Raw genomic sequence first — 25,018 nt, 5'->3', positions numbered from 1 at the left:
ATGTTAGTGTATTTCATACCTCGTTTAAATAAAATTTGCAAATACTTGTATATGAAGCAAAACACTAAATTCACCTAACATAATTTGTGATTATTATCACAACTGCCTGCAGAAATCTAGGCCAAATAACATTTCTGAAGACACAGTATCATGTCACCAGTAAAAGCGCAGTGTAAAGCATTCTGATAACTTATAAATGACAGATTTCTTCTGATGTGACTGTTCTGCAATTTTATGAATGAGGTCTGATGTTCTGCCAACAGCAGAACTTTTTCAATTCCCATTTTCTATCTTAGGAATATCAGGACGTTATCAAGTCTAAGCCTGGTATCTGAAAAGTTCTTGAGAGTTTCCATGCCTTAATTCAGTATTTCCCAGTTAGCTGACTACCACATGAAAACTGCAGCCTCATTTTTCAAGATTCATTAAAAAAAAGCTTCTCTTACTTATTTTAGAGTGCCACTGATGCAGAATTCTTTCATTTTGAGAAGAGCCTAATGTAATAGCTTTGAGAATGTGCTGAAACACCAACAATGATTCTGTAACAGCTATTCTGTAATTCATTACACTGCCTGGAGGGCACAGTGAAGACAAGCAGTGCTAACAACAGGATTTTCCAAAACGGGGAAGAAAAGAGTAATACAGGTTTGGGGAATGAAGCAGGCAAAGGAGAATTCAGTTTTATTTTCTTGTAAAAACCACTCTGTAAAATATCAATTTAATGGAAGAAACGGAAGAGGTGGCAGAAGATTTAAAATGCAACCTTCTTTCCTGAGGTGTTCACTGATCTTTGGAGTTAAATGGATACTAAAATTAAAAAACCCTAAAATTACATTTAGGTAATCAGAGTGACAAATATTTCTACGATTAAACAAGCTTTTCCAAGTCTTTTGTAAAGTGATGATTTTATTAGCTCTTTAGGACCACAAGAGCTGACATACAAATGCGATAAGATCTCCTGTGTATTTAAACCACACTCAAACTTTTTTGAGCAATTCTAAAGAATGAGCAATACTACATGCCTTTTTTCTTCCTAAACTTGTAAATCTAACATTTCTTCAGATTATTTCAGCCATAGGACTATGTAAATTATAAATAGTTACATATTGCAAGCAAAGATCCAAACTATTGCAGAAGAATCTTGTAAGACAAATGTTACTTGACAGACAATAGAAGATAGCCATCTTACCAGTCTGTTTATGCGAACAAATTCTTCTGGGGTTTTGGCCCATGGTGGAAGTTCAACATCAGACACAACTGTTCCATCATCCATCACTCCCAGATTGTAATTGTTGCTGTTGACAAATATCTCTGGGAGGTAATAGAATTCAGGAATCAATTCCTGTAGATAAATGAAAAACAATGCCATGTTATAAATTCTGTCAGAGGATACACTTTGTCATGTTAAAACAATAATTATTAGAATGGCATTAGGCAAAGAGAATATAGAAAATCCTCCTGCAGACATCCCCCTCCTCCCCAAGAAGGGGGAAATCCCCTCTTTCATACTTTCTAAAATTTAAACCTTTAGATATGATAAATCCTTATCATGCTTTTAACATGACAAAGAACTAAGACACAACAGGCTGTAAAACAAAAAAGCCAGGTCGCTGGTTTTGATTGCATATTATGCACAGAGAAAATTATAAAACTAAAGTAATGAACATCACATGGTACAAACATTATTTAATGGAAAGCAACAGACAACCAAGGATGTTAAGAAGCTGGGGAAAACTGCTTCTTTCACATTTTAATACAATCCACATTTTAAAGTGCTAATGCACAAATGGCAGTCTATAGTTTGGGTGAAAGTAGCTCCACATATATTAATTACAAAGGTGTAAAACCCAGTTATATTCTTATTCTCTCTGACATAAAGGGTCTAAGAACCTAATGTTTAGGCTATTATCTAAGATCATTCAAGGCCCAGAAATAATTTTTTTTGTAAATTCTAGAACACCTGGAGTTATACCACATGTTCAGAAAAAAACCCACACAGCTAAAGCTGAATCAAGTCAATATTTTTCTTTCATGGAAAGGTTGTTAACTCAATTATTTGTCCAGTCTATAATTACAGGGGATAATCATGCATAATTTCACATACACACACACACACAAGAAAAAAAGGAAGGAATTTCACATGTTTACAAGGTCTGTGTATGCGCTAAATTCCTGTCAGGTTCATCACCTCTTAAAACAAGTGTGCTCTATAGGCCTGCGCTGAACAGGACTGGAACACGGTGTTTTACACCTCCATGGCTGGCCCGCCCTGGTACTTCTGCAGGCAGAGCCTGCTACGCTAAACATGGTTGAGGAAAAAATGCAAGCACGTACAGCAAAGGAATTGTAATTTCCAAGTCTTATGAGAAAACCAAAGTAATACTAATGGCTAAACAAAAAAAATTTTTAGGCAGAAAATGGTACATTCTAGTGCAGAATTGAACACAACATACCAGGAAGCAAAATTAAGCTCAAAACCATAAGGATTTTCTCCTGGATAAGTGTAGTGTTTCCCTGTTTTGCAAACAGACAGGCAACTTTGTAAGTTACCGTTTCTTTTGTAAAATATGCACTAGGATACACACAAACATATCTAAGTCAATCTGATTAGAACCTTATTTACACACTTCGATAAATGTTTGCAAAGTCCTGGCATTACACTTAATAGAAAAAGCCTATTAAGACATAACATATATATTTCTGCCCTTAATATATTTTAAAGGTGCTTTTTTTTTGTGGAACTTGATGTTGAGACTTAAATACACCAAATAAACGTGGCAATTTGATGGATTTAGAAAAATTGAGCCACTAAATTAGAGAATTTACTTCCTTTGTAAAGAAAGGATCAATACATGTAATTGCTTCAGGAAGTGTATTTCATAGCAAATGAATGGTGTAAAATTGGTCTTCCATATAGCAAGTGCAAACTGCATGCCACTTAAGAAGCAGAAAAAAAATCAGACTGCCCCACTGGCTTTGTCTACAGTGGGTGTAGTACGCAGCTATGTCAGAAGCTCAGTAGATCAGATCTGAAACCCAGTCTTGACATGGGTCAATGGATCAGTGGTCTCCCAGATAGCCCCTCAGGGCCAGCTATGGCATGAGCAGCTTTCCAAATGGCTGAGTGCAATAGGGAGGTCATCAGATTGTGGACAAGGTCAATCCGAAGTAGCCAGGGCAAAGACAGGAAAGATCAAGCAGGAATTAAGCTATTATCACCTCCATCCTTGTGTGAAACACTGCTTGGCTTTGAATTGTACATCTTTTTGTTTACAGTCACCTTAATTAACTAGGCAGGGTAAAAACATGCTTCTGTACCAAATGCTTGACAAGTACTTGATAAAAAGGGATTTGAAACTATTTAATTGGGTAAGTGAAAGAACAAGAACGTAGCAAGGATAAACGTTTGTAGAAAAGAAAGTACTCTAACACTGAAGTTTCTGTAGTTTTTATCATCACAGACAGAAACTAACAAAGAAAAAGCAGAGACACTGGACTATTAATTCAATAGCAGCATGCACCACAAATATGAAACCATACCATGATTCTGAATACTTAAAACATAAGCTCATTACATATGTTACTGATGTTTTTATTTTTTAAATATATATATCTGTACAGCTATTCATTAGTTTCTTTCAAGATCAGAAAACATTTGGCTTTCTAGAACACACATTGTTTTCATTAGATTACACAGAAACAATATGCTGCCTGGAAACTTAAAAATTATCATTAACTTCTGTTAGTTTGACTATTAGAAACTTTTCATAAAACGTTATTTCATTACTCCAAAAATGAGTTTTCAGAATGTTTTTCACTGTCACCATAACGATATATTTTTACAAAAGGAGCTTCTTTATTATCTGATTTTCTTATCTTGACCATGTGCTAGCATTTGCACATGGGAAAAGGGAGTGCAAAAAGATACACTGGGCTATTCTAAATGAGTAGTATTTAGCACCAAGTTTCAATGGCTTTACACGGGTGAAAATGACAACATTAGTTAAAGGCCAGTTTTTCCTAAAATCAGCAAATAAACCAGATAATAAAATATTTAATTTTTATCAAGTTTACGAATATTCTTCATGTATTTGGTAACTGCAGTCCTTAACAGTCCTTCTCAACTCTATTTGTGGGGTCTTCTCCTTTTTTCTTAAAATATTCACATCACATGCATTGATTGACCCTAAGACAGCAGATGCTGACTCATGTGTGTAACTCCATTAATAATAGAACTTTTTGGACACCTTGAGAATGTTAAAAAGATTAATTAATACACTTCTTGCTTGTTTTCTGAGGGGGGCGAGAAAGGAGTTACTTGTGGTTTCACGCAAGTACCACATAAAGATGCAGGACCAGCCACGAGGGGCCAGACTGAAGGACCATTTAGTACCTCACCAGGAACAATGACAAGGACTGGCAGACTAACACAGGGCAAATACAGTCTTTCCTCAGATATTCTGTCAGCTTCTGGCAGTTAAATGATTTTGAACTAATCTGTGCTTCTGATTTTTAAAATCATTAATTATGGGTTCCACACTGTAGTTTCGTCTACAAAGGTTTTTCCTTTGGCTATTCTGAAACTGCTTCCTAATAGTTCCAGTGGGTGGTTCTAGTACCCATATTGTGAAAAACAGTAAATATTAATTCCTTATTCACTCTTCTATATGCCCTTCTGGATAGTATAGACCTATATCATCACATTCTTCCTCAGTGGTCTCTTTTTTTTTTTTTTAGATTCGTTGCCTCTGGAGGTTTTCCCTTCTGACTAACCATTTTGGTTGCCTTCATACTTTTTCTAATTCTACTGAATCCCTTCTGAAATTTTACACACTCAGCACATGTACAGAAATGGTAAAATTGTCCCACATTTCTTTTGTTCATATGATTTCACGGAAAAACAAAAACATCTGTATGATTTGTTGAAGCTCTTCCTTTAGCACAATTGTGTTGAAAATTAGTTTCAGAAATTCCTCTGTTGGAATTCACCAGTTCAACAGGGTAGAGACAGACATCCTTATGATAAGCAATACTTCACTCCTCCTGCCATGTTTTTGATTTCATTACAACTGATGAAGGAGCTCACGATGAATTTCAACATGAATCTAACACACAGTATTTATAGTGGTATATATTTTTAAAAAAAAATTAAAGATAAAATTTGCCGTATCAGGATTCTTACTAAAATGCTTATGAAATTCTGCATATAATTAAAATACAACTTTTCTCTAACAAAAATTGCCCTCTACCACATGGAAACAATGATTCCTAACGAAACTTCAACTAAAAAGATTTTTTTACAAACAAGTAATATCAACAGAATGTCAGTTTAACACTGGTAATTTATTTTCATGTTTGCTACCACACATGAAAAAATGTGTACAAGATACTTTGTTTCTTTAATGCAATGAAATGTTATTCTATTCTTTTCTTTTGTTTAGAAAATAATAGACAGATGCATTTTGCAGCAGAGTTATATGATCTGCAAAGGTGTCTAGAAACAGTGACACAGATTCCCTAACCATATTAAAACATTTATAAGTTACCAGATTTTCAAACTAAATTATTTCACAATCACATTAAGCAATATTAAGCCTATATATAACCTGTCAAACAGAATAATAAAAATGCATATTAGAAGTCTAGGTTTTTATTTATATTGCTACACTTTATTTCCTCTGTTAGGGGACTTAAATGGCATTCGAAAAATATATACTAATATATTAAATTAATTCAAATTTCATTTTTTCATCACACTTCAACATAATCATTTTCATGACTGTGGGAAAGTGTAACTTCTAAGTACCCATAAGTTTCCCTCCATCTGATATATGTGTGTTACTTCTCACAGAACTAAGAAATTGCCTCAAGACATTGCCTGAAATTCTCCCAACTTGTAAGAAAAATACTTCAGCAGGTTTCCATTAAAATTCTAAATTGAATTAATGAAGAAATGAATTTTGTCAATGTCTAATCATCCTGTTAAAGTTCTAAGAGATTATATTTTAAATATTTCCTAGTTTAAGAAATATATTAAAATCTTCAGTAATTTACAATTAAGCAAAGAAAATTATAAAAAAATCCAGATGTTTGTTTAGTACATTAATGAAATATATGATAATCACAATTAGCAGTTGATTCATTATTGATCAATAAGTAGATTTTATTAAGTCAATACTTTATTGCATAAAAAAAGCATCTTTAAGGCACTTTAAATCCTGTTAGTCAATACATGGGTTATATATATGCAAAATTATTTTACCTTTTACTGAGGCTATATGCAAAAGCATGCAATAGAATTTATTGACCATATTTATACACTGTGTAATATGTAGTTCAGGTTAATTTGACAGAGAAAGAGGAAAAAAGTTGTATATATAACTACATTCCTTTCCTCCATTCTTTTAAATTAACTGGGGGAAAAAAGGACTGTACTGAATCATAAAAAGCTCTAGATGAAACCTTGAAAGGTCACCTTGTCCACCTTTCCATTCACAATTATAATCAGATATTCTTGAAAGATGTTTCTCTGCCTCGTTCTTTCAAAATTTTCAATGATGGAGAACCTACAAATTTCTAGTGTTCATCTGTTCACACCACTAGAAGTCTTCCCGACATCTAGTCTGCCTTTGCTGCAGCTGGAGCCCATTTCTTGTCCTATTCAGACTGAATACAACTAGCAGTTGCCCCTTTTTAGATGTATCAATGTGTAGGTGCAACTTTTACCTCAGGGACAGTGACATCCATTCCCACCACCACTTTCTGACCACTATTCCCCTCCTGCACTAAGGACGGACGGCACACACGTCAGCACCATGGCTGGCACAGTGGCACACTGGAATAGGAAGTATACAGCAGAATTCATCTCAATGTAAGAAAGAAATTCTTTACAGTGAGAATTATTTCGCTGGAACAACCTCCACAGGGACGTGGTAGAGTCCTCGTGACTGGAGGTTTTCAAGATGGGATTGGACAAGGTGCTAGATAACCTCATCTAGGCTCCTTTTCCCACAAAAAGTTGGACCAGATGATCCTTCAAGGTCCCTTCAGCCTGGGCTGTTCTATGACTCCATGAAATGAAGTGCACCGTGCCTGCCAGCCAAAATCCCCAGCAGGGTAAAAGCATTACAACTGCCACTGCCAAAGCACTTAATGTTTCTGTCCTTGTTCCTCTTTTATCCAAAATAAACAACCTAAAACCTTCAACTTTGTATCACTGGTCTCATTTTCTAGACCTCTGGTCATTCTCCTTTGGACTTTAACAAATTCGTCCATAACTTACTTGAAGTTTATTATTTCAACGGTATTAGAAGTATTTGTTTCATTTTCAACACAATTATGGCTGGGTATGAAAGAAGTAGACCACAGATAGTAGATGGAAATTTCTGATCCATCACCCAGATGTCTATATTTTTAACTACTGCAATTCCCACAGATTACCATATACGGATCTGACTGGACTTACAATTATAATTTTTTTTACTCAGAGAAGTATTTTCCTGTTATGGATCTTGGCACAATTTTACAGAAAAACAAATCTTTCATGAAAACCAATGATCTGCATCCTAAGTATGTGAAAAGTTTTGCTACACCAGACATATAGTTTATGGTTAAAAATCTGAACTACTATGTACCTGTTTCTGAATTTTGTTAGTCATTGCTCTTGGACATCTTTGACCTTGCAACTAATATGACATGAAACTTCTCCTATAGAAAGATAATGTTGCCAGTGTGGCACCAACTTTGTTCCTTGCAACTTTTGAAACTCCCGCCTATTAGATGGAGAACTATAAAACAACGCAAAGCATACGTAGAAAAGCTTGTAATGTTACAGGGTGTCTTAGGCATGCTTGTGTTAGGCAGCCTATTTCAATAAGCATGGGTTGCCATTTTGCAGAGCTTCAACTTTTTTTTTAATATATATTTTAAAGAAAGTCATTAAATTTGTCATCCTCCAGTTTCTGAATGTTCCAGCAGCTTGAAACTCTAGCGCTTCTTGCCTCTAGTACCAAACATATTGCTTAACATGCTTTTCAATTAGTCGTATTCAATCCTGCAGCTCGCATATGCTCATTGGCCTATCTACAGCAACCTCCATTTCCTCCAAAAACATTTTAAGTTTCTGGGTCAATTTTAGCCAAATTTTACAGCAGGTTATAAAGATAACTAAGTTCCTACAAGGTTAAAAACCAATAAGCAGGCGAGTAGAGCCATTACATGTGTGTGTCTTGAGGGTCCCAGTAAGTGCAGCATAAGTTCACATTTTAGTAGTCTCCACAGAAGCTATACAGAGAGGGCACCATAACAAATGTCCCATCACTGAGAAATTCTTAATTTGAGGCTTACAGCTTTTTTGACAAATGAGTCAATCGATTACAAGAAGCAAATCTATAGGAGACAAAGCATCACCTGTTCTAATACTTGCGGAGAAGGATTTTTTTTTCCTTTATAGAACGTTACAACTATTCAACTATTAATAACCTTTTCCAAGCATACAAAACCTGATGTATTATTACGTAAACAGAATTTTCCCAATGCCCACCCTAATGTTTACGGCCCATAAAGTTCAGTGATGAAGTCCAGATTCTCAAGTCTTCTTGAAGAATCTCATGCTTGAAAGAAAAAATCCACACTGAATACAAAAATCCAAATTGAACACATGTGACCCAATAATGATTTAGTAATCCACACAACAGTCACAGAAACTAAGCAATATCTATGACTACAGTTAACACTACCAGTATTTTAATTTTGTGATATATTCTATTTATATTTGGTTACAGATCTAACTTGTCTACCATAACAAAGATTTTCTGCACAGAGTTTGTGCTTGTTTGGGCAAAATACATCAGAACCCACAGACAGGAGCAGGTTTAACAGTCTAATAAAAAGAGAGCCCAGTAATTCCTGCAGATATTCAAAAGTTTCCCTTGATGTGCTTCTTTCAGTAAAAGTATGTGAAAAAGACGTGATTACAGGACATATTATGACTGGATTTCTGTATCATTTCTTTACTGGAAGTCAATGGATTATTTTTTTTTTAAATAAATGTTTTGCATAGGCCTTTAAGAAATCACAGCTGAAAACTTTAGCCTATATGGCTTTTAGTTGTGTAAGCTTTGAAAGTTGTTATTTCACTCAAAATATGTACACAAAAGAAAGAAAAGTTAAGAAATAGTAAAGGGCTGAGGTATATGGGCACATTATATAATTATCAGAGCATCTGTCCAATGAGATCAATTTATTAAATTATTCAATTTTGCTTTTACTTTACTGCAACTATTCCTTTGATTTTAAATATTTCAATAATGTTAATCAGATGCATTAGCTATATTTCAATGCCACTGTCTAATTAAGAAGTCATGGCACCAAAACTCAACAAATCTTGTTAGATATTGCATACTTGTAGCCAATGTTTTCTTTATTCCTTTTAAGAACAATTTACAAAACCTGAAGAACAGTACATAACAGCACTATGATAGCTTCAAATAGATTTTGAGAATGTCCTATGGCCAGCAGAATCCTTGGTTTAGCATAGGCCAACTCTAGTTCAAAGTTTCCATAGGTTGTTAGTTTCCATAGGCTGATTTTATCAAAAACATTTTTGTCCAGGAACAACTTTAGTCATTAGCATAGAGAAGACTTAGAGGCAAAGAATTAGAAAATGGATGAAAATTGAGAAGACAGAGGGCTACTTTCAGAGCTCTTTGTTTATTACAGTCTATAGTTTGAGACAACATGATTATCACTTAAGTTTTAATTTAGTTCTTAATCTCAGTATCCTACTCATAGTGAAATTATGATGTCTTTTTAGCATTCTCCAGCTTCCCAAGCTGTCCCTCCAAGGACACTCCTGAATAATCTTGGCCAAACCCATTCTCCCCCACTCTCACTAGTGTTTATATACACCAGATACCCGCTTTATAACACTAGTACACTCCTAGAAGCCAAATACAATCTACACATTATAGCAGACATTGTTTAATACTGTTACAATTCAAAGAGACTTTAAACATGAAGCTTGATTTAAAGAAAAATTGTCCAAAATGATGTGATGCTAATGAGTTTTATAATGTAGTTAACTTGCCAAAACAGCATTTCTGTACCTAAAAATTAAGCTGTTCTATACTATGAGAACCTTAGGACAAGATAAAGGATCATAACTTGCCAAACACACCTGTATGAGATATGAAATCAGATATTCAATACCATCACACCAGCTGTCACTGATGTGTGTCATATCACAAGATTGACTTTCATAAATTAGTAGCCATTTTATGATGGAACAATTTGGAACAGCGTAATTGGAGCTTCCTAATGTTTTCTGTAAGTTTATGGTCTTCTAGCATCTCCTTTTGAACAAAACTAATCAAATGCACCAAAAAAACCCTAACCCATAACTACATGAAAAAGGAACACACACAAAGCTGTAGAGGGCAAGGCATGAAGAACAGCACATAACTCTATACTAGTGACTATAACTTGGTTAAAAATGGTAAAAAATCAATCACATTAAGCCAATCTAATTTTCTTTTCAAAAGGTAACTGCAATGGTGGATGGTGAAAGAAAAAGAGGTAAGATGTTGCTTCACTTTTGAGAAAGGCCTCTGAGACTGTCTCAGTCTCCCATGACATTCTTGTAAGCCAAGTAGAGAAATGGAGATGAGATTAGGTTACAATAATGTGGGAGTACCCAAGCTGGAAATCCATATTTCAAGAGCAGTTATCAATAGCTCACTGTCAAACTGGGAGGACATGGTAATGGGGTCTGCCCTGCTCCTAATACCAGTCAATAATCTCATTAATGACCTGGCATAGAAGGTGCAGTAATAAAATTCCAGATGACACTAAGAAGGCAATATAGCTGTTTGGAGGACAGCATGAGAATTTCAAACGATCTTGAAAAACTGTATATATGGTATTAAAAAAAAAACAATCAGCAAAGTACTACACTTGGAAAAGAGAAAATGCACGCAAAGAGCAACATGGGTAACAATTATGCTGTTGTAAGTATAATGATAAATAAATTTATCGCAACAGGTTAGCTACCAAACCAGAAATAACAACTGCTTCTGAACAAGTTTGTGCAAATCTATTCATTCATCAAAGAAAAACAGCAACACAAATGAACAGACTTAACTTCTGTATTCTGGAACTTAGTCTAAGGCCCAAACTAAACTATTTTTCTGTTAAACACTGTCAGGCTATCCATGTTTGCTTTTTATACAGTATTAACAAAACAAACCAGGATTGTTTGCACTAATAATATAAATTAAGAAGTAATTAAATGAGTTAATGGTCATGCCTGTCCAGTACTTTAAAGGTACAAAGTGGTACTCTCACAGAATCAAAATACATTTAATATTCTCCAGCGCAGAAGATTTAACTTAGAAACACATGGTTAATCATTTAAAGGCAACAGTCATGAGGTAATTAGTAAATAACAATGCCAGAGTGGTAGTGAGACACTAGCAAATTTCCAAGGGATTTTTAATTTGCATTGCTTAAATAAATGGATAGGGGAGAACTAGGAAATTAAATTTTATGCAACATATCACCTCTTGAAATCAAAATTTGAAAAGTTCAACCAAAGGTTATACTACAGTGCAGCTTTGATCATCGATCCAAGGCTTTCACAGGATATTGACAAAGATTGGTTGTGACCACACATATGCTTCAGCTTTCTCTGTTGAAGTGATACCAGCCAACAAAAGTTGCTTCCAAAGCTAGCTCTTGTTAGTCCTTTTTGTAATATATGATGCCTCCAACTAAGATTAACAGTAATCTTAGGACAGCAAGCATCAATAACTACATTCATTCTCTTCACACAAGAAGCAAGGAGACATCATTTCCTGTAATCAGCTCAATGGTTCTAAAAATTCACAACTTTTTCAGATGGAATTGGAATAAACCCTTCTTCTTCCTTTGTGCCGCCTACTCCCCATGCATCAAGATACAATACCAGTCTTAACAGTGGCTTCACAAATCCTTTGTATTTCTATAAATCAATGCATTAAACTGCTGGGTTTTCATCAGTTGTATCAACAGGAATCCAGAAAGCTCATGGTCAAAAAAACCTAATATTATTTAATCAGCTACAATAGCCAACTATGTTTATGTTCTTAGCCCATCAGAAACGCAAGGTAAAGCTTAAAACCCTTTCACTTGAGAAATAAATGTTTTTTACCCTGCGTTTACCATGGATTGAATGGTATGGACAGTCAGATACTGTCATTTCTATGTCCACCTATACCTACATTTTCAAGGGATTTCTCCCTCAAGTCATTCAATCTATCTCAAGTCCTTAACTAACTAGTGACTCCCCTGAAATCATTTTTGCTCCCCACATCTCACTTACAAAGACATCTTTCATAGCTAAAACAATTTTCTTGTTCATAAGGCTACTCCCAGAGTGAATCTACTGTTGAACACAAACAAGCCCTACATTGCCTTTAAAATGGCCAAGTGTTTTTTGCACTTAAGTAAGTGGCAGCCTCTCCATCACACCTACAATTGCATTCATCTTTGAAGGAGTCAGCTGCTTCAGAACAAGTACAAGAAAAATTCAAAGTTGAAATTAAAAAATGGATTAATATTTCAAATGAAGTTTCAACTTAGCCAATTACTTTTGTCAGAATACTCATCCACAGGAGAACAAACAACATCTGTAAATATATCGTTTAATAATTAAATCATGAGGTAAGACAATCTTAATTAAATATTGCTCAACCTCAAACAGATCACAATGAAAACAATAATACCTTAATACAAGTAGATTGTTTCAAGTTTAAAAATATTTAATATTCAGCCCAAAAAGCAATATATCAACCCCGCTTGAAACACTGGAAAGGGAAGCAGAAAGACTGAAAAATATAGTTAAGGAATCTGCTAAAAAATACTAGCCAGAACAGTAAAATGTAGCCTACCTATGAAGGGGGTAAAAAGGGGAAATTCCTAATTATTTTAATGCATTTAAATGTTTCATCACTCAGTCAAACTGATTGGCCTGCTACAAATACAACATTCAGGATGTATCTCATAATTTTGTTAAAGATAGAAAACTCTTTCCTGTGGAGGTAAAAGGTTAGAACATTATGTAGAGATCTCAGTATGATGACTTTCTAGAAGACCATTTTTTACTTAAATGTTCTTATTATTTGCTTGATATTATTATTTTTCATCTCAGCTCTGCATAATTTCCATGTAAATGTAACAATGAAAATTGTTCTCAAAACAAAACATCTTTTCCAATACGCCAGTTGCATTCAGCTAGTGTTGGATTATAACAGGCATACAGAAAATATAGTTTAAAAACATGTAATAACCACACTGTAAAACACGAAAATGTCTCTTAAATGGGAATCCAAGAAAATACATTTTTTATTAAACATTTTGTGAAAAAGGTAAAGCCTCCCTCAAGTGCCTAATTTTCTTAAAAATGACATGAGATAAAACCTTAATTTTGCATGCAACTGCATAGTCTTCACAGACAGGCACGAGCTGTGCTCACACAATACATTCGTACACACGCGGAGTTAAGAGGAAAATCGCATATTGTTTTGGACAAAATCTTGGACCAAATTAAGACAGTCCAAAAACATGTTGATATTAGAAAAGAATGAATAAATTAGATGTCAAAGGCTTTTGAATAACCTTTGAATAATCATTAATGTGTTACTGATTGCAAACTTCAAGGAAATCACACTAGCTCTTGCCAGTAAGCACTATCTTCCAAGTTCTGGGAACAACTGAAAGAACGTAAGGCTATCCCAAGCACAAATACAGGCTGGGTGGAGAATGGATTGAGAGCAGCCCTGAGGAGAAGGACTTGAGGGTGTTGGTTGATGAGAAGCTCAACATGACCCAGCAAGGTGTGCTTGCAGCCCAGAAAGCCAACCCTATCCTGGGCTGCATCAAAAGAAGCGTGGCCAGCAGGTCGAGGGAGCTGCCCCATACTCCGCTCTCATGAGACCCCACCTGGAATACTGCGTCCAGCTCTGGAGCCCCCAGCATAAGAAGGACATGGACTTGTTGGAAAGAGTCCAGAGGAGGGCCACGAAGATGATCAGAGGGCTGGAGCACCTCTCCTATGAAGGCAGGCTGAGAGAGTGGGGTTGTTCAGCCTGGAGAAGAGAAGGCTCCAGGGAGACCTTATAGCAGCCTTCCAGTACCTAAAGGGGGCCTACAAGAAAGGTGGAGGAGGACTTTTTACAAGGGCATGTAGTGATAGGACAAGGGGTAATGGCTTTAAACTGAAGGAGGGCAGATTTAGATTAGGTATAAGGAAGAAATTCTTCACTATGAGGGTGGGAGGCACTGGAACAGGCTGCCCAGAGAAGTTGTGGATGCCCCATGCCTGGAAGTGTTCAAGGCCAGGCTGGATGGGGCTCTGAGCAACCTGGTCTAGTGGAAGGTGTCCCTGCCCATGGCAGGAGGGTTGGAACTAGATGATCTTTAAGGTCCATTCCAACCCAAACCATTCTCTGATTCTATGATTCTATCTATTTTTTAAAAAGTTTTTTTTGCTAACATCAAGTATTTCTAGTACATTACCATATAAGATGCTTAAAATGTAACTTCCGTTTTTTTAATCTATTGAAAAGGCGGTGGATACAAACTAGACAGCTTTTCTATACACAATTTCTTTATTAACGTACAATTTAGAAATGTTAAGAACTCCATTGATTACAGTAGTTGACACGGGCTTTCTTTCCTTTCCTTTAATTTTATAGATATCTTCCCTTTGACCCTAGCGATGAAGAAAGCAACTTTCCAGTCCAGAATTATAAGGAAATAATTTCAGAACTCAACTTGAATAAGAAAATGGCATTTGCTTGACTACAATATTGACGCTAAGGTGATAGCAAATGGTGTGCACTCAGTCCTTTCAGGACAGACCATGAGAAATTACTAACATAAAGTGATCACAGAGAATGACACTCCAAGATTACAGAGAATAAGTCTAAAATTTATGGGTGTCATGTTTCGTAATATTTGTTGGCTGTAAAGTAGGTGGGAAAGGAACTCTAAAGGAAGAATAAACATTGGAAACTTCATTTCCCCTGGCAGGGATCAAAACCAGAGGGATCTGTGTTCATTTAACTCCTTCCCTGTCTTCCTCCTCCTTCCTTCCCAAATACACCCATGCATGCGCACATGTACATACATTGTGCAAGATGGGCAAAGTAAACATTCTAGCTGGCCATGGATTGTCTCCCATGGAAGTTACTGCTTCAATTGCACATATATTTGACGTATGAAAACAGTAACACAAAACATACCATTTAAGTAAGACTTCTGTCATTAATTTCATCATGACAGCAACATCTAATTTAATTTTCATAATTAGTTAGTAAATAATTCTGTTTACAAGCATGTATACACTATGATGTTACCATTAACTACAGGAGCACATAATAATCTATTTTATTCAGGTTCTTTGATGCATGTGTCAACTAAACACATTCAAGCACTAGTAAGCTAACACGTTGCAATTCTGCATGTAGAAAACTTCTAGAGGCATATGAGACACTTTAGCCATGCATTTCATAAATACTTAAAAGGTAGAGCAAAACACCGAGTATCAGGAAACTTGGTTTTCACAGCCATAGTGAAATATTTGGGATACAAGTATTTCCAATAAAGATGGTTCTGTGCATTTTCAAACTTTTCCTTTCCTAATTCTTTCAACATGTCCTGTAGAAATCCTGTCTCATCCCCCTTCCTGGCTGCTCATACAGTCTCATGAACAAACTCCTCTCGTCAATCTTGATACTCACTCAGATGCTTCACAGCAGTATAATGTAATTCATGGCAATTGACAGACTCAGAAAGCTGCAAGCAACTTCAAGAGGCCATCCATAACAATAGGGATGCCTCTAAAGGCAGTACCAGCTTGCACATATATCATTTCCAAAAGATATCTAAGCATGTCTGAAAAACTCTCACTACACTAATTGCCAGGGAAGTATTCATCGGTTTTATTTGTTCTGTTAGAAATGTTACTTTCACATCCAATCAAAATCTCCCTGATATTTAAGTCCATTAATTCTTATTCTATCCAGCATGGGCAGCAGAGATTTTTCCTTTCTTTCTTGCAGCAGTCCCTATGTAATAGAAGACTCTTAAGTTCCTCCTCAATCTTCTCTTTAGAAGAAAAACAAGCATAGCTACTCAGTCTTTCACTGCATTTTATTTTCAAGACCTTTCATTGTTCCAGTGTGGATTCTCTTCAACTAGGCCACAGCTATGGATGTAATACTCCAGCTAAGACCTTATCAAAGCTGGGCAAAGCTGAAGATTTATTTCTTATATTTTGAAAGTTACATTATGTCCTGTTGATGTATCTTCTATAAAATGTTACTCACCTTTTGTTACACCACAATATTGTTAATTCACATGCACTGGTCATGTACTTCAATCTTACATCTTTTTTTTGCACAGCAGATTGTTCCTTGTGTTATATTTGTACCTATTTGCATGAAAATTACAATTCTCACTTTTCCCTAATAAACTTCATCTAACACTTTTCTCAAACCGTTTTTCCCTTCTGCAAGAAGTGCTTCCAATTCCACTACACTTCCAGTACCTTCGAATTCAGTATCAATGGAAATTGAGGCCTAACCTGTTACTATCAAGAAGAATTCCACTCAATCATCGTTCAATTTTAATAATGAACCACTGGTAACTATTCTCCCAATACAGCAGATTCTTTTAGACCAAGTTTTCCCAGCTCACTCATGAGACAACGTCAAAACCTAAGATCATCATCTGCTACTTCTCTCTTTATAAGGTCTGTTACCTTTTCTCATCAGAAACTGTAATTGCTTTGACATAATCTCTTCTTGATAAATATGTGTTTCATTTGCTTGTCTCCTTGTTATCTTCCTGGTACTTAAACATAGTCTGCTTATTTGCGTAAGTATTTTTCTGTGAATTGTAGTTAAACTCACCTCATAATTTCTTGGCTCTCTCTTTCTTCCTTTTTAAAAACTAAATACTTCATTTGTCCACCACTGCTACCTCTCTCCTCCTCCATTTCTCAAAAATAAAAAAATGCACTCTGAAATTTTGCCTGCCAGTCTTGTAGGTACAAGAGAATGAAGCTCATAATGACCAGTCAATTTGAAAAAAATTTAATGTGTTTGTATTTTCTAAACTGTTCTTTCCCAATTTGATATAGACATTGTATCTTTTCATAAGTGGTATTAATTCCACTAGTCACTGATTGCCATTGATTCTTTTGGTGGGGACTCACAGATGCAAGAAAGACATTACTTTTTCAGCACTATCAGTTGATAATTTTCTCATTCCATTAATCTGCAGATCAACCCTTTCCTTAATGGTCTCCTCACTATGGATATAGTTACAGAATGACTTTGTGTTATGTCTCTTGCCAGTTGCATGGCATTCTTGAGTTAGCCTCCGATTTTCTTCACACTATACTTTTCCATCCTTCCATCCATTAAAAAAACAATTCTGATACTACTCCTGCTTCTTGGATTTGAGGTCAACAAAGGTTTCCCACCACTGCCAGCATCCTTGCCTCCTTTGTTCTCCTCCCCAGTTCAAAATATTCCTCAGATCCCAGAATGGTCACCTACCTAAACCTCTGCCCTTAGAATTTCTATGTGCTCCTGCCTTAGCTTCTTGACCCATTTAATTCTAGGTCTCTTTCTATACAATGACCAATTACCAGATTAATTTATCTTCTATTCCCACCTGCTTCTTGTTCACTTGCCAGTTCCCAGGCCTAGTGCCCCTGTTAGGATAGGTTCAATATCATGCTAAATTCTGTGTTTCATCTTAGTATCTTCAGACACTGGCTTTCTGTAGCCCTTTGTTTCTCTACCCAGTATACAGTCTTTCTCGAGACTGCTTCCAGATCTCCCGTTCAGCTCTTTATCCCCTATCTAGTTATTCCTCATCATAAGAGTAGTTTTTGCCCCTTCTGCACCTGCAGCCTCCTCCTCCTGTTGGCATAGTCAAACAAGGAAATAGGCCACAGAAATTGCCCAAAAATGAGGTTGGATGCCTAGAGCCAAAATTACATAAAGTAATATGAATATTAACTGCAACATTCTTATCTGAACAGGACAGAAGCATGAACAGAGTATTTATGAAACCTAGTAGTTAAAAATCTATACCAGTTTCTACTGACTTTTCAAAGGCTTAAAACTTGTGCAGAGGAACAAAAAGACAGTGAAACACACATCTGTAGCACAAAGGCCAATTTTGCCTTATTTTAGTCTCAGGGCTAAATATGTTTGCTAAAGTTTTACAAAAGAATTTACTGAAATATTCTAACAGAAGTAAAACCATGTGTCATCTCCCTTGCATCTTTTCCCAAATGGTAGGATAGCTCCCAATCTTTTTCCTTCCCTTTTTCATAACCTGTGGTCCTATGATCACAGCTACAATAAAGGCAGGTGCAGTACAAAATACGTTAACACCTTTCACGAAAGTTTTTACCTTGATATCAGAAGTGTCACGCTGACTATTGCGCCACGCTCTTGAAATAGATGAAAAAGTTCTATCTGCGTGATCAAACTTCCCACCTTGTAGATTTAGGAAAAGTGTTGTAAAGGGTTCCTAAACATATATAAAAAGATAAATTAAAAACAGCAATGTATTTCTTTAGGAATTTCAGGGAAAAAAAGAGATTTATTATTCTTTTGGGGTTTGGTTATTAATGATGCTATTCTTCTGGCAGACACATGATTAATTGCAAAGGGTTAATTCTATTATCCAAGAATGAGAAATACAAACTGATGCTTATTTGATGCTTTTTATTCCTACTCCATGTATATATATTCAGATAAAGAAAAGCAAATAAAAACGGAAGAAAATATTTACAGGCTGGAGGAAAAGCTACAGTCAGTTGTGACACAAATTGCTCTCGAAAACATGAAAAAGTTCAATATTTTTAACTTAGATATTTTTTAAACTAGCATGTAACAAAAATAACACATGCTTTTTATTTTGTCCAAGGTAATCTATTAATATAAAGGGTAGCATTCAATACCGATAGCTTTATGATTGTTATTGTTTAATATGTAATTTATGATTTAGAAAAGAAAAATGTTTGAAAGATTTAAAAGCCTCCTCTTAGTTAAAGAACACTTAAGCACATATTAGTGGATAATTGCTTGAAATTACCTAAGCGCTATAAATTACTTCAAGGATTTATATATGCCTGTACATTCTAACAAGCTTTAATTAATGATGTGCTGCTAATGCTTTCCCAAAGAAATTACTTTCTAGGAGATAAATCGCCTTTCAATTTTATAGAAAAATGCATTGTTTAACCAATATATTATCAATATGTAGCATCTCAAAAGTTACTTCCATATAAATTGCAGCAGATTTTTAAAAATTAATTATTTACATCACAGAATTTCATGATCATCAGAAACCAACTCATTTACACTCATTAGAAGGTGAAAATTAAATACATTCAGTAAGAACCACAAATGTTCAGTACATGGTCCAGTCTGAAAAAATGCAAGGAAGGAAAGTTAACCATGTTTAAAATAGGATAAGAATGTACTCTAAAAAGCAATTTTAAAGGAGAAAAAGCTTCACTGATTTGAAAAGGTTCTATCATAAAAATTAAAACCTTCTGCCCAAACTTTGGAATATATTTATCCTGTGTTACAGATTACAATTACTAGAATATTTCAGTGCTCTCCTATGCCATTGAGTTTTAGTTTATTCATTCCTAGCTATTTCTTGCTTTCATTATCATTTAAAGGAAAAGCATTTTTAAAACATATACTTACAATTCTTAATAACCACGTGAGTGCAAAACTTGCAGTTGAATAATGTGTGCCATAGTGAAATTTTGGAACTTGATCATCTTCCCATGATTCATATCTTTCAGCAAAGAATGCTGCTCTCTTTGGGTTCAAAGCTCCAACAGGCTACAAGGTTTGTAAAAATAAATACATTAAATAAATAAAGATAACATGACCTATTATCACATCATACTCCCCTTGCTCTTTTTGGTAACCAGAATTATAGGCATGGAGGAGGCTGGGTTTGGTGTTTTGCAAAAGCAGATGTTGGATTCTGTAAACACCTGAACAGATCTGTGTATTTCAAATGAGGATTCCATGCACACGCACACGGCTGGTTGGAAAAAAGTCTCTTCTGCAGTGATATAGGCTTAATTTCTATTTACTGCTGATTCAAGTCAATGACTACAAACCGCTTCACAGTGGAATGTCTTAAACAAAGAGTTGTTAACTTGCGTGCCTGTGGACATGTGTGCATGTTGAATACACTATTAAGCAAATGGTAAACAACAAGAAATATCTTTGGATATTTTGGGGGGAAAAAATAGTGACCAATAGGGTGGAAGAATATTAACAGTGCACTTGGAATTTTTATATTACTATTCTTGTTTCTATGCTTTCTATTTACCATCCCAAGACAAGTTTTACTTAATGAATAAAACTGGAAACTTTGAAATAGACAAATAAAATAGCAAAATTTCTATATAAAAACATTGATATAAAAGAAACAAATAACATATGTATGACTAAAAAAAGTCTATCACACCTTCACCAACATTGTTATTCTTTGTTCAGTGCTTACCTAGGACATAAACACCCAGGGATTTATTTAAATGTAAGAAATATAATATTTTGTTATCAATAGCTGTGTATTTCTTCAGCAGACTTTTACATAAAGGATTTAGAAAAATGAGTATACGTCACAGAAATCACTGAGAAACTCCAAAGTGAATTTAGCCACTCCACATGTAAAATGCTGTAAGAGGTCTAAAATATCTTTGTATATATGTGTGAAGCATATATGCAATACAATTTTGTATACGTATTGAGCACACTGTTTGTATGTTATTAATGTAAATGACGCCCATCTGTACAGACAATGGATGCATTCAAGTATAACTGAAGAATAAACATGCAAAAATATTTTCTTCTTTCTGTTCTGCAAGAATAAATATACTTAAGAATACACTACAAGGTAAGGAAAAACTTTAAAAGTCCTTGAACAGAAGTATCAGTAACCTAGTCATTAATTCAAGCATAGTTCAAGTGAAAAACTATGTCTGCTATTCAGATTATTATTATTCAAATAACTGCTTTTTTGCAGCTCATGTGAAATTTGGCATACAAGCTTCAAAGTATTTTCTCTTCTAGGATAGATTAGATCTATGAATGACCTAAGATCTAATCTTACATTTTTTTACTTAGAGCGGCTTTACCATTGCAGTAGGATAAGGAAAACATCTTAGGTTAATTACTATTTTTGCAGTTCACTAATTTGAAATATAACCCTTTAAAAGAAGTGGTTCCTGTATAAAAGGCTTTTTATCTGATTTAGCAAATTTATTCCAGGGAAGAATGAAACTGACTCCAAGAAGTCTCTTTGTTGCAAGAACCATTTTGGAATCTCCATCTGTACTGATTTTCCCTAAAGACTCAGCTATGCTTGAGGGAAAAAAGAAGAAAGGAGGTCATTGGTAGACAAATTATATAAATTAAAAATAGAAACAGTTTTGTGCTGTATGGTTCTGCAACATTTTATGTATTCTCTTTATCTGCCCCTATTTTTATTACTCTCCAAATGAGTATAGCCCAAATCAATAGTTATAGAATTACATTCCTTGAATATAAAGCTAAACCCAATTAGAATTGATTTCATTCTCTTTAAAAAAAAAAAAAAAAGGTATCATGCAGAGATCCATATAGCCAGAATCCACAGTATTGATTTTGGCTGTTATTGTTACAGTTGGTTTCTGAAGCCTGCAACAGGACAACTATCAAGACATGTCACATTTATTTGCAAGCAAATAAAAAAAGTCCCCAAATGAAAGAAAGCTTAGGGAAAAAAAAAGAACCGTGGAGCTGTGCACTGACAATGATACACTATCAGCTTACTCAGAGAAGTTACAGTGGGAATACACACATTGAATTATACATTACACGAATGCACTGATTTATTGTGGTAATAACATCCACCTCATTAAAAGATTCTGCTTTGCTGCAGTTGGAGGGCTACATATTGTTTACTGCTATAAATTAATGGCAGCGCACAGAAGACTGTAGAACCCTTCTAACAATAGATCTGTAATGACAGTGCTGTATATCACAGCTTCCCCAGCAGCTTCATAATAAAATGGAGACAATGTATTGGGCTAATACATTCTACCAGGCAGGCCCATATTTTTCTGACAACTGCTTCTAAGGATGAGGTGATTCTAGTGTGTTACACTGCACTGTGAACAGTTAACTAAGCTTGAGCTACAGAATAAAGCACATACAAGGAATATTCAAATACCCTCTGACTTTTAATTTAGTAAACAATTTAATTGAGATTTTGTAATTATTTCATATTTCAAAATTAACAGGGAATCATGATTACATACTGGATTCCCTCCCCTGTGGGTAAACGCCAAGGGGAAAAGAGTAACTCCAAACTAAGCTATGCTAGATGTAGCTGTGAGACCACAAATTTACACTAATCAACATGGTTTCCCTATGGCTACAGACCACTAAGGAAGAAGAAGCTGAAAAGCTTTCCTATGCAGAAATTCCAGAATATATTTTCTTTTCAGTACCTCTTTTCAGAGAGGAAAATTAGATATTAGTTCACCAATTAAAAATATTTATTTAGATGGAGGAAAAAAAAGAAAAGTAGAGCGAGAAAATTCCAATAAGCAAAAGCAATGGATGAGATTACAGGAGTCAAGATGAAAAAAGAAATCACTTATGGCTGCTAAGTTTTTAAACTGTATTGAAAAATGAATAAGCCTATGGTTTTCAAGTCAGAGTTCATTCAAAAAAGGGTCCAAACTGAAAGAAGAGTTGGGGTAAGGAAGTTTTTGTTTTCTCTTTTCCAAAGGAATGGTCATCTGTTTTTTTACCCCAAGTGGTTATTATGACAACATGTACTACAAATATGAAAGTTACAAGCTATTCTTAAAAAAACAAACTCATTTGATAGTAATTTTTCAAGTGCTCTCAAATCTAGGAATACCTCAAAATAAAAAAACCTCACATTTTGACCAAGAACTGAATACAGTAAATCTCAGTCTTTGGACCAAGCTTGCTTGCTTTCTTTGAGACACAACAAAGAAAAACGGTTTGTTGAAAAATAACTGAGAAAACACACTGACTCTTACCATCTGCTGCGGTTAAATATGTCCAGACACTGGTGTACAGTTATATTTGTTGGTTCTTAATCTTACTCTGTGCTAGACATTGGAACAGTGGCCCATCTTGCCTCCATTTTCAGAAGAGGCCCTGTTGCACCCAACAGAAGAAAGCAGAATGCTCACTGCTCCTCTACATAGGGCAGAATCTCTCCTGCATTCTGTTGCTCACATTCAAGAATACATTTTGGAAAATTGCTAATGACCTAACATAAGCAGACTGAAGTCTTATAAAGAAAGAATTACGATATGTTTATTTATAGTTACACATTCAAGAAGGAAAAAAAGGTGCTTTTTATTCTTATCTAATGTGTTTTCATTTTTTAAATAGTGTTACTCCCAATAAACAGACATACCCTGTTATCACCCATGCTGCCTTTTGTTATTGGCTTTTACACAGGCTTCAGTTATTGAAACAAACATTGCCCCTTTTACTGTCTCCTATCCATTGTAATACTGGGAAGAGTTTTGAACTCATTAATATTCAAAATCCATGAAAGACTAGAGTACTATGGCAGTAAATTGCATTTAATTACTGCAAACAATAAGAAGTCAAGATATCTTGACTGTTTTGTCTTCACTGTTAACTGTTACCTCTTTTGGTGAAGATGGCAATCTTAACAATTACTACTGGAAATCAGGAGATCTATGCAAGTGCCAGTGAGGTCCAGAAACAAAGTCCACACTGACCAGTGCAAACAGAAAGATTTACAAATTAATGAAAATATTATTCTTTGAAATTTGTAATTCAAAGCTTCTTCACCACGAAAAAATTAAAAAAAGGAAAGAAAGAAAACAAAAAAAAAAAAAGAAAAAATGGGGAAAAAAAGGAAAATGTTTTTGTTTCTGATTTCTTACACTGTTTTCTTATCCACATCCAACCAGGTATTTGGATTCCTGTGTATACAGTTGTCTGTATCACTGAATTATGTTTTGTAGCATCCTTGCCAAGTATGATGTTTGTTTTTCATACGTTTTATCTTCAAGATGACTATCTGGTTTTCATTACTGATATTTTTCACATATTCATTGGGCTTAAAGGACCAGGGGGACCATTAGGTCATCTCATCTAGTCTTGTGTTTGTATGACAAGCCATTAAATGCCTTTCCATTACATGATTTTGAGCCCAACTGTTTATACTTGATTATAGCATGAGCTGTATTTGGCCAACCTGCTTTCCAGAAAGGCATCTGACTCTTGAGTACATGGACAACCTGCTATTTTTCTTGGAAGCTTTTTCTACTGATAATTGTGATCCTCATTCTAAAAAAGACGTACTTCAGTTCGGCTATGAATTTACTGGTGTGTACCAAAGAAATCTTATCCTCTCTGACATATCACAGAGCCTGTACTTACCCATTATTTTCTGTATATAAAGATACTTACAGACTATAATTAGACTCTTTAATAAACAAAAGAAATTGAGCTCTTCAGGTCTTCCATTTTAAGGCATTTCTTCCAGCCTTAAGATTTCTCTGCAGCCTGCCCCCTTATCAATGTATTCTAATATACAGATATCTGAAAGGTGTTCAGTGTGCCAGTGTTAATCTTCTCACTGTCATAAATACGCCCAGTGCTGTATACTCTGCTGCAATCTAACCACAACTGCATTTTTAGAGGATTGCTTGTTTAGTTACTTTATGTATTACCAACACATAATTAACTCCCAGAACTAGCCAATACTTGTAATATTGTCAGTGGGACTTCCTGATCATCTGAGTAAAACTTCTTTTTCCCAGATAGAGATATAAAGACAAGATGCAAGGGTTTAATTATACCCAAACTTTATTAACTTAGGTCAACTGGGAAATATCTAAGAATAAACTCATATAATG

At 35.1% G+C, this 25,018-nt stretch overlaps 1 protein-coding gene across 2 annotated transcripts in view; it reads right to left on the bottom strand.

The window, feature by feature from the left end:
- The window catches only part of LRBA (LPS responsive beige-like anchor protein), a 420,317-nt gene that overhangs the window by 97,264 nt on the left and 298,035 nt on the right, over positions 1–25,018 (bottom strand). For both annotated transcript variants that reach the window (XM_075149993.1, XM_075149994.1), the window contains 3 exons: positions 19,782–19,922; positions 18,472–18,591; positions 1,190–1,342 (listed from right to left, as the gene is read on the bottom strand). In XM_075149993.1, the coding sequence (XP_075006094.1) occupies positions 1,190–1,342; positions 18,472–18,591; positions 19,782–19,922 (414 nt within the window). The remainder of the gene's footprint in view (positions 1–1,189; positions 1,343–18,471; positions 18,592–19,781; positions 19,923–25,018) is intronic.

The sequence above is a fragment of the Calonectris borealis genome, chromosome 4 (genome assembly GCF_964195595.1).
Source record: "Calonectris borealis chromosome 4, bCalBor7.hap1.2, whole genome shotgun sequence".
NCBI lineage: Eukaryota > Metazoa > Chordata > Aves > Procellariiformes > Procellariidae > Calonectris > Calonectris borealis.
Note: the sequence above shows the minus strand (reverse complement) of the source record. Positions and strands in the feature narration are given on the sequence as shown.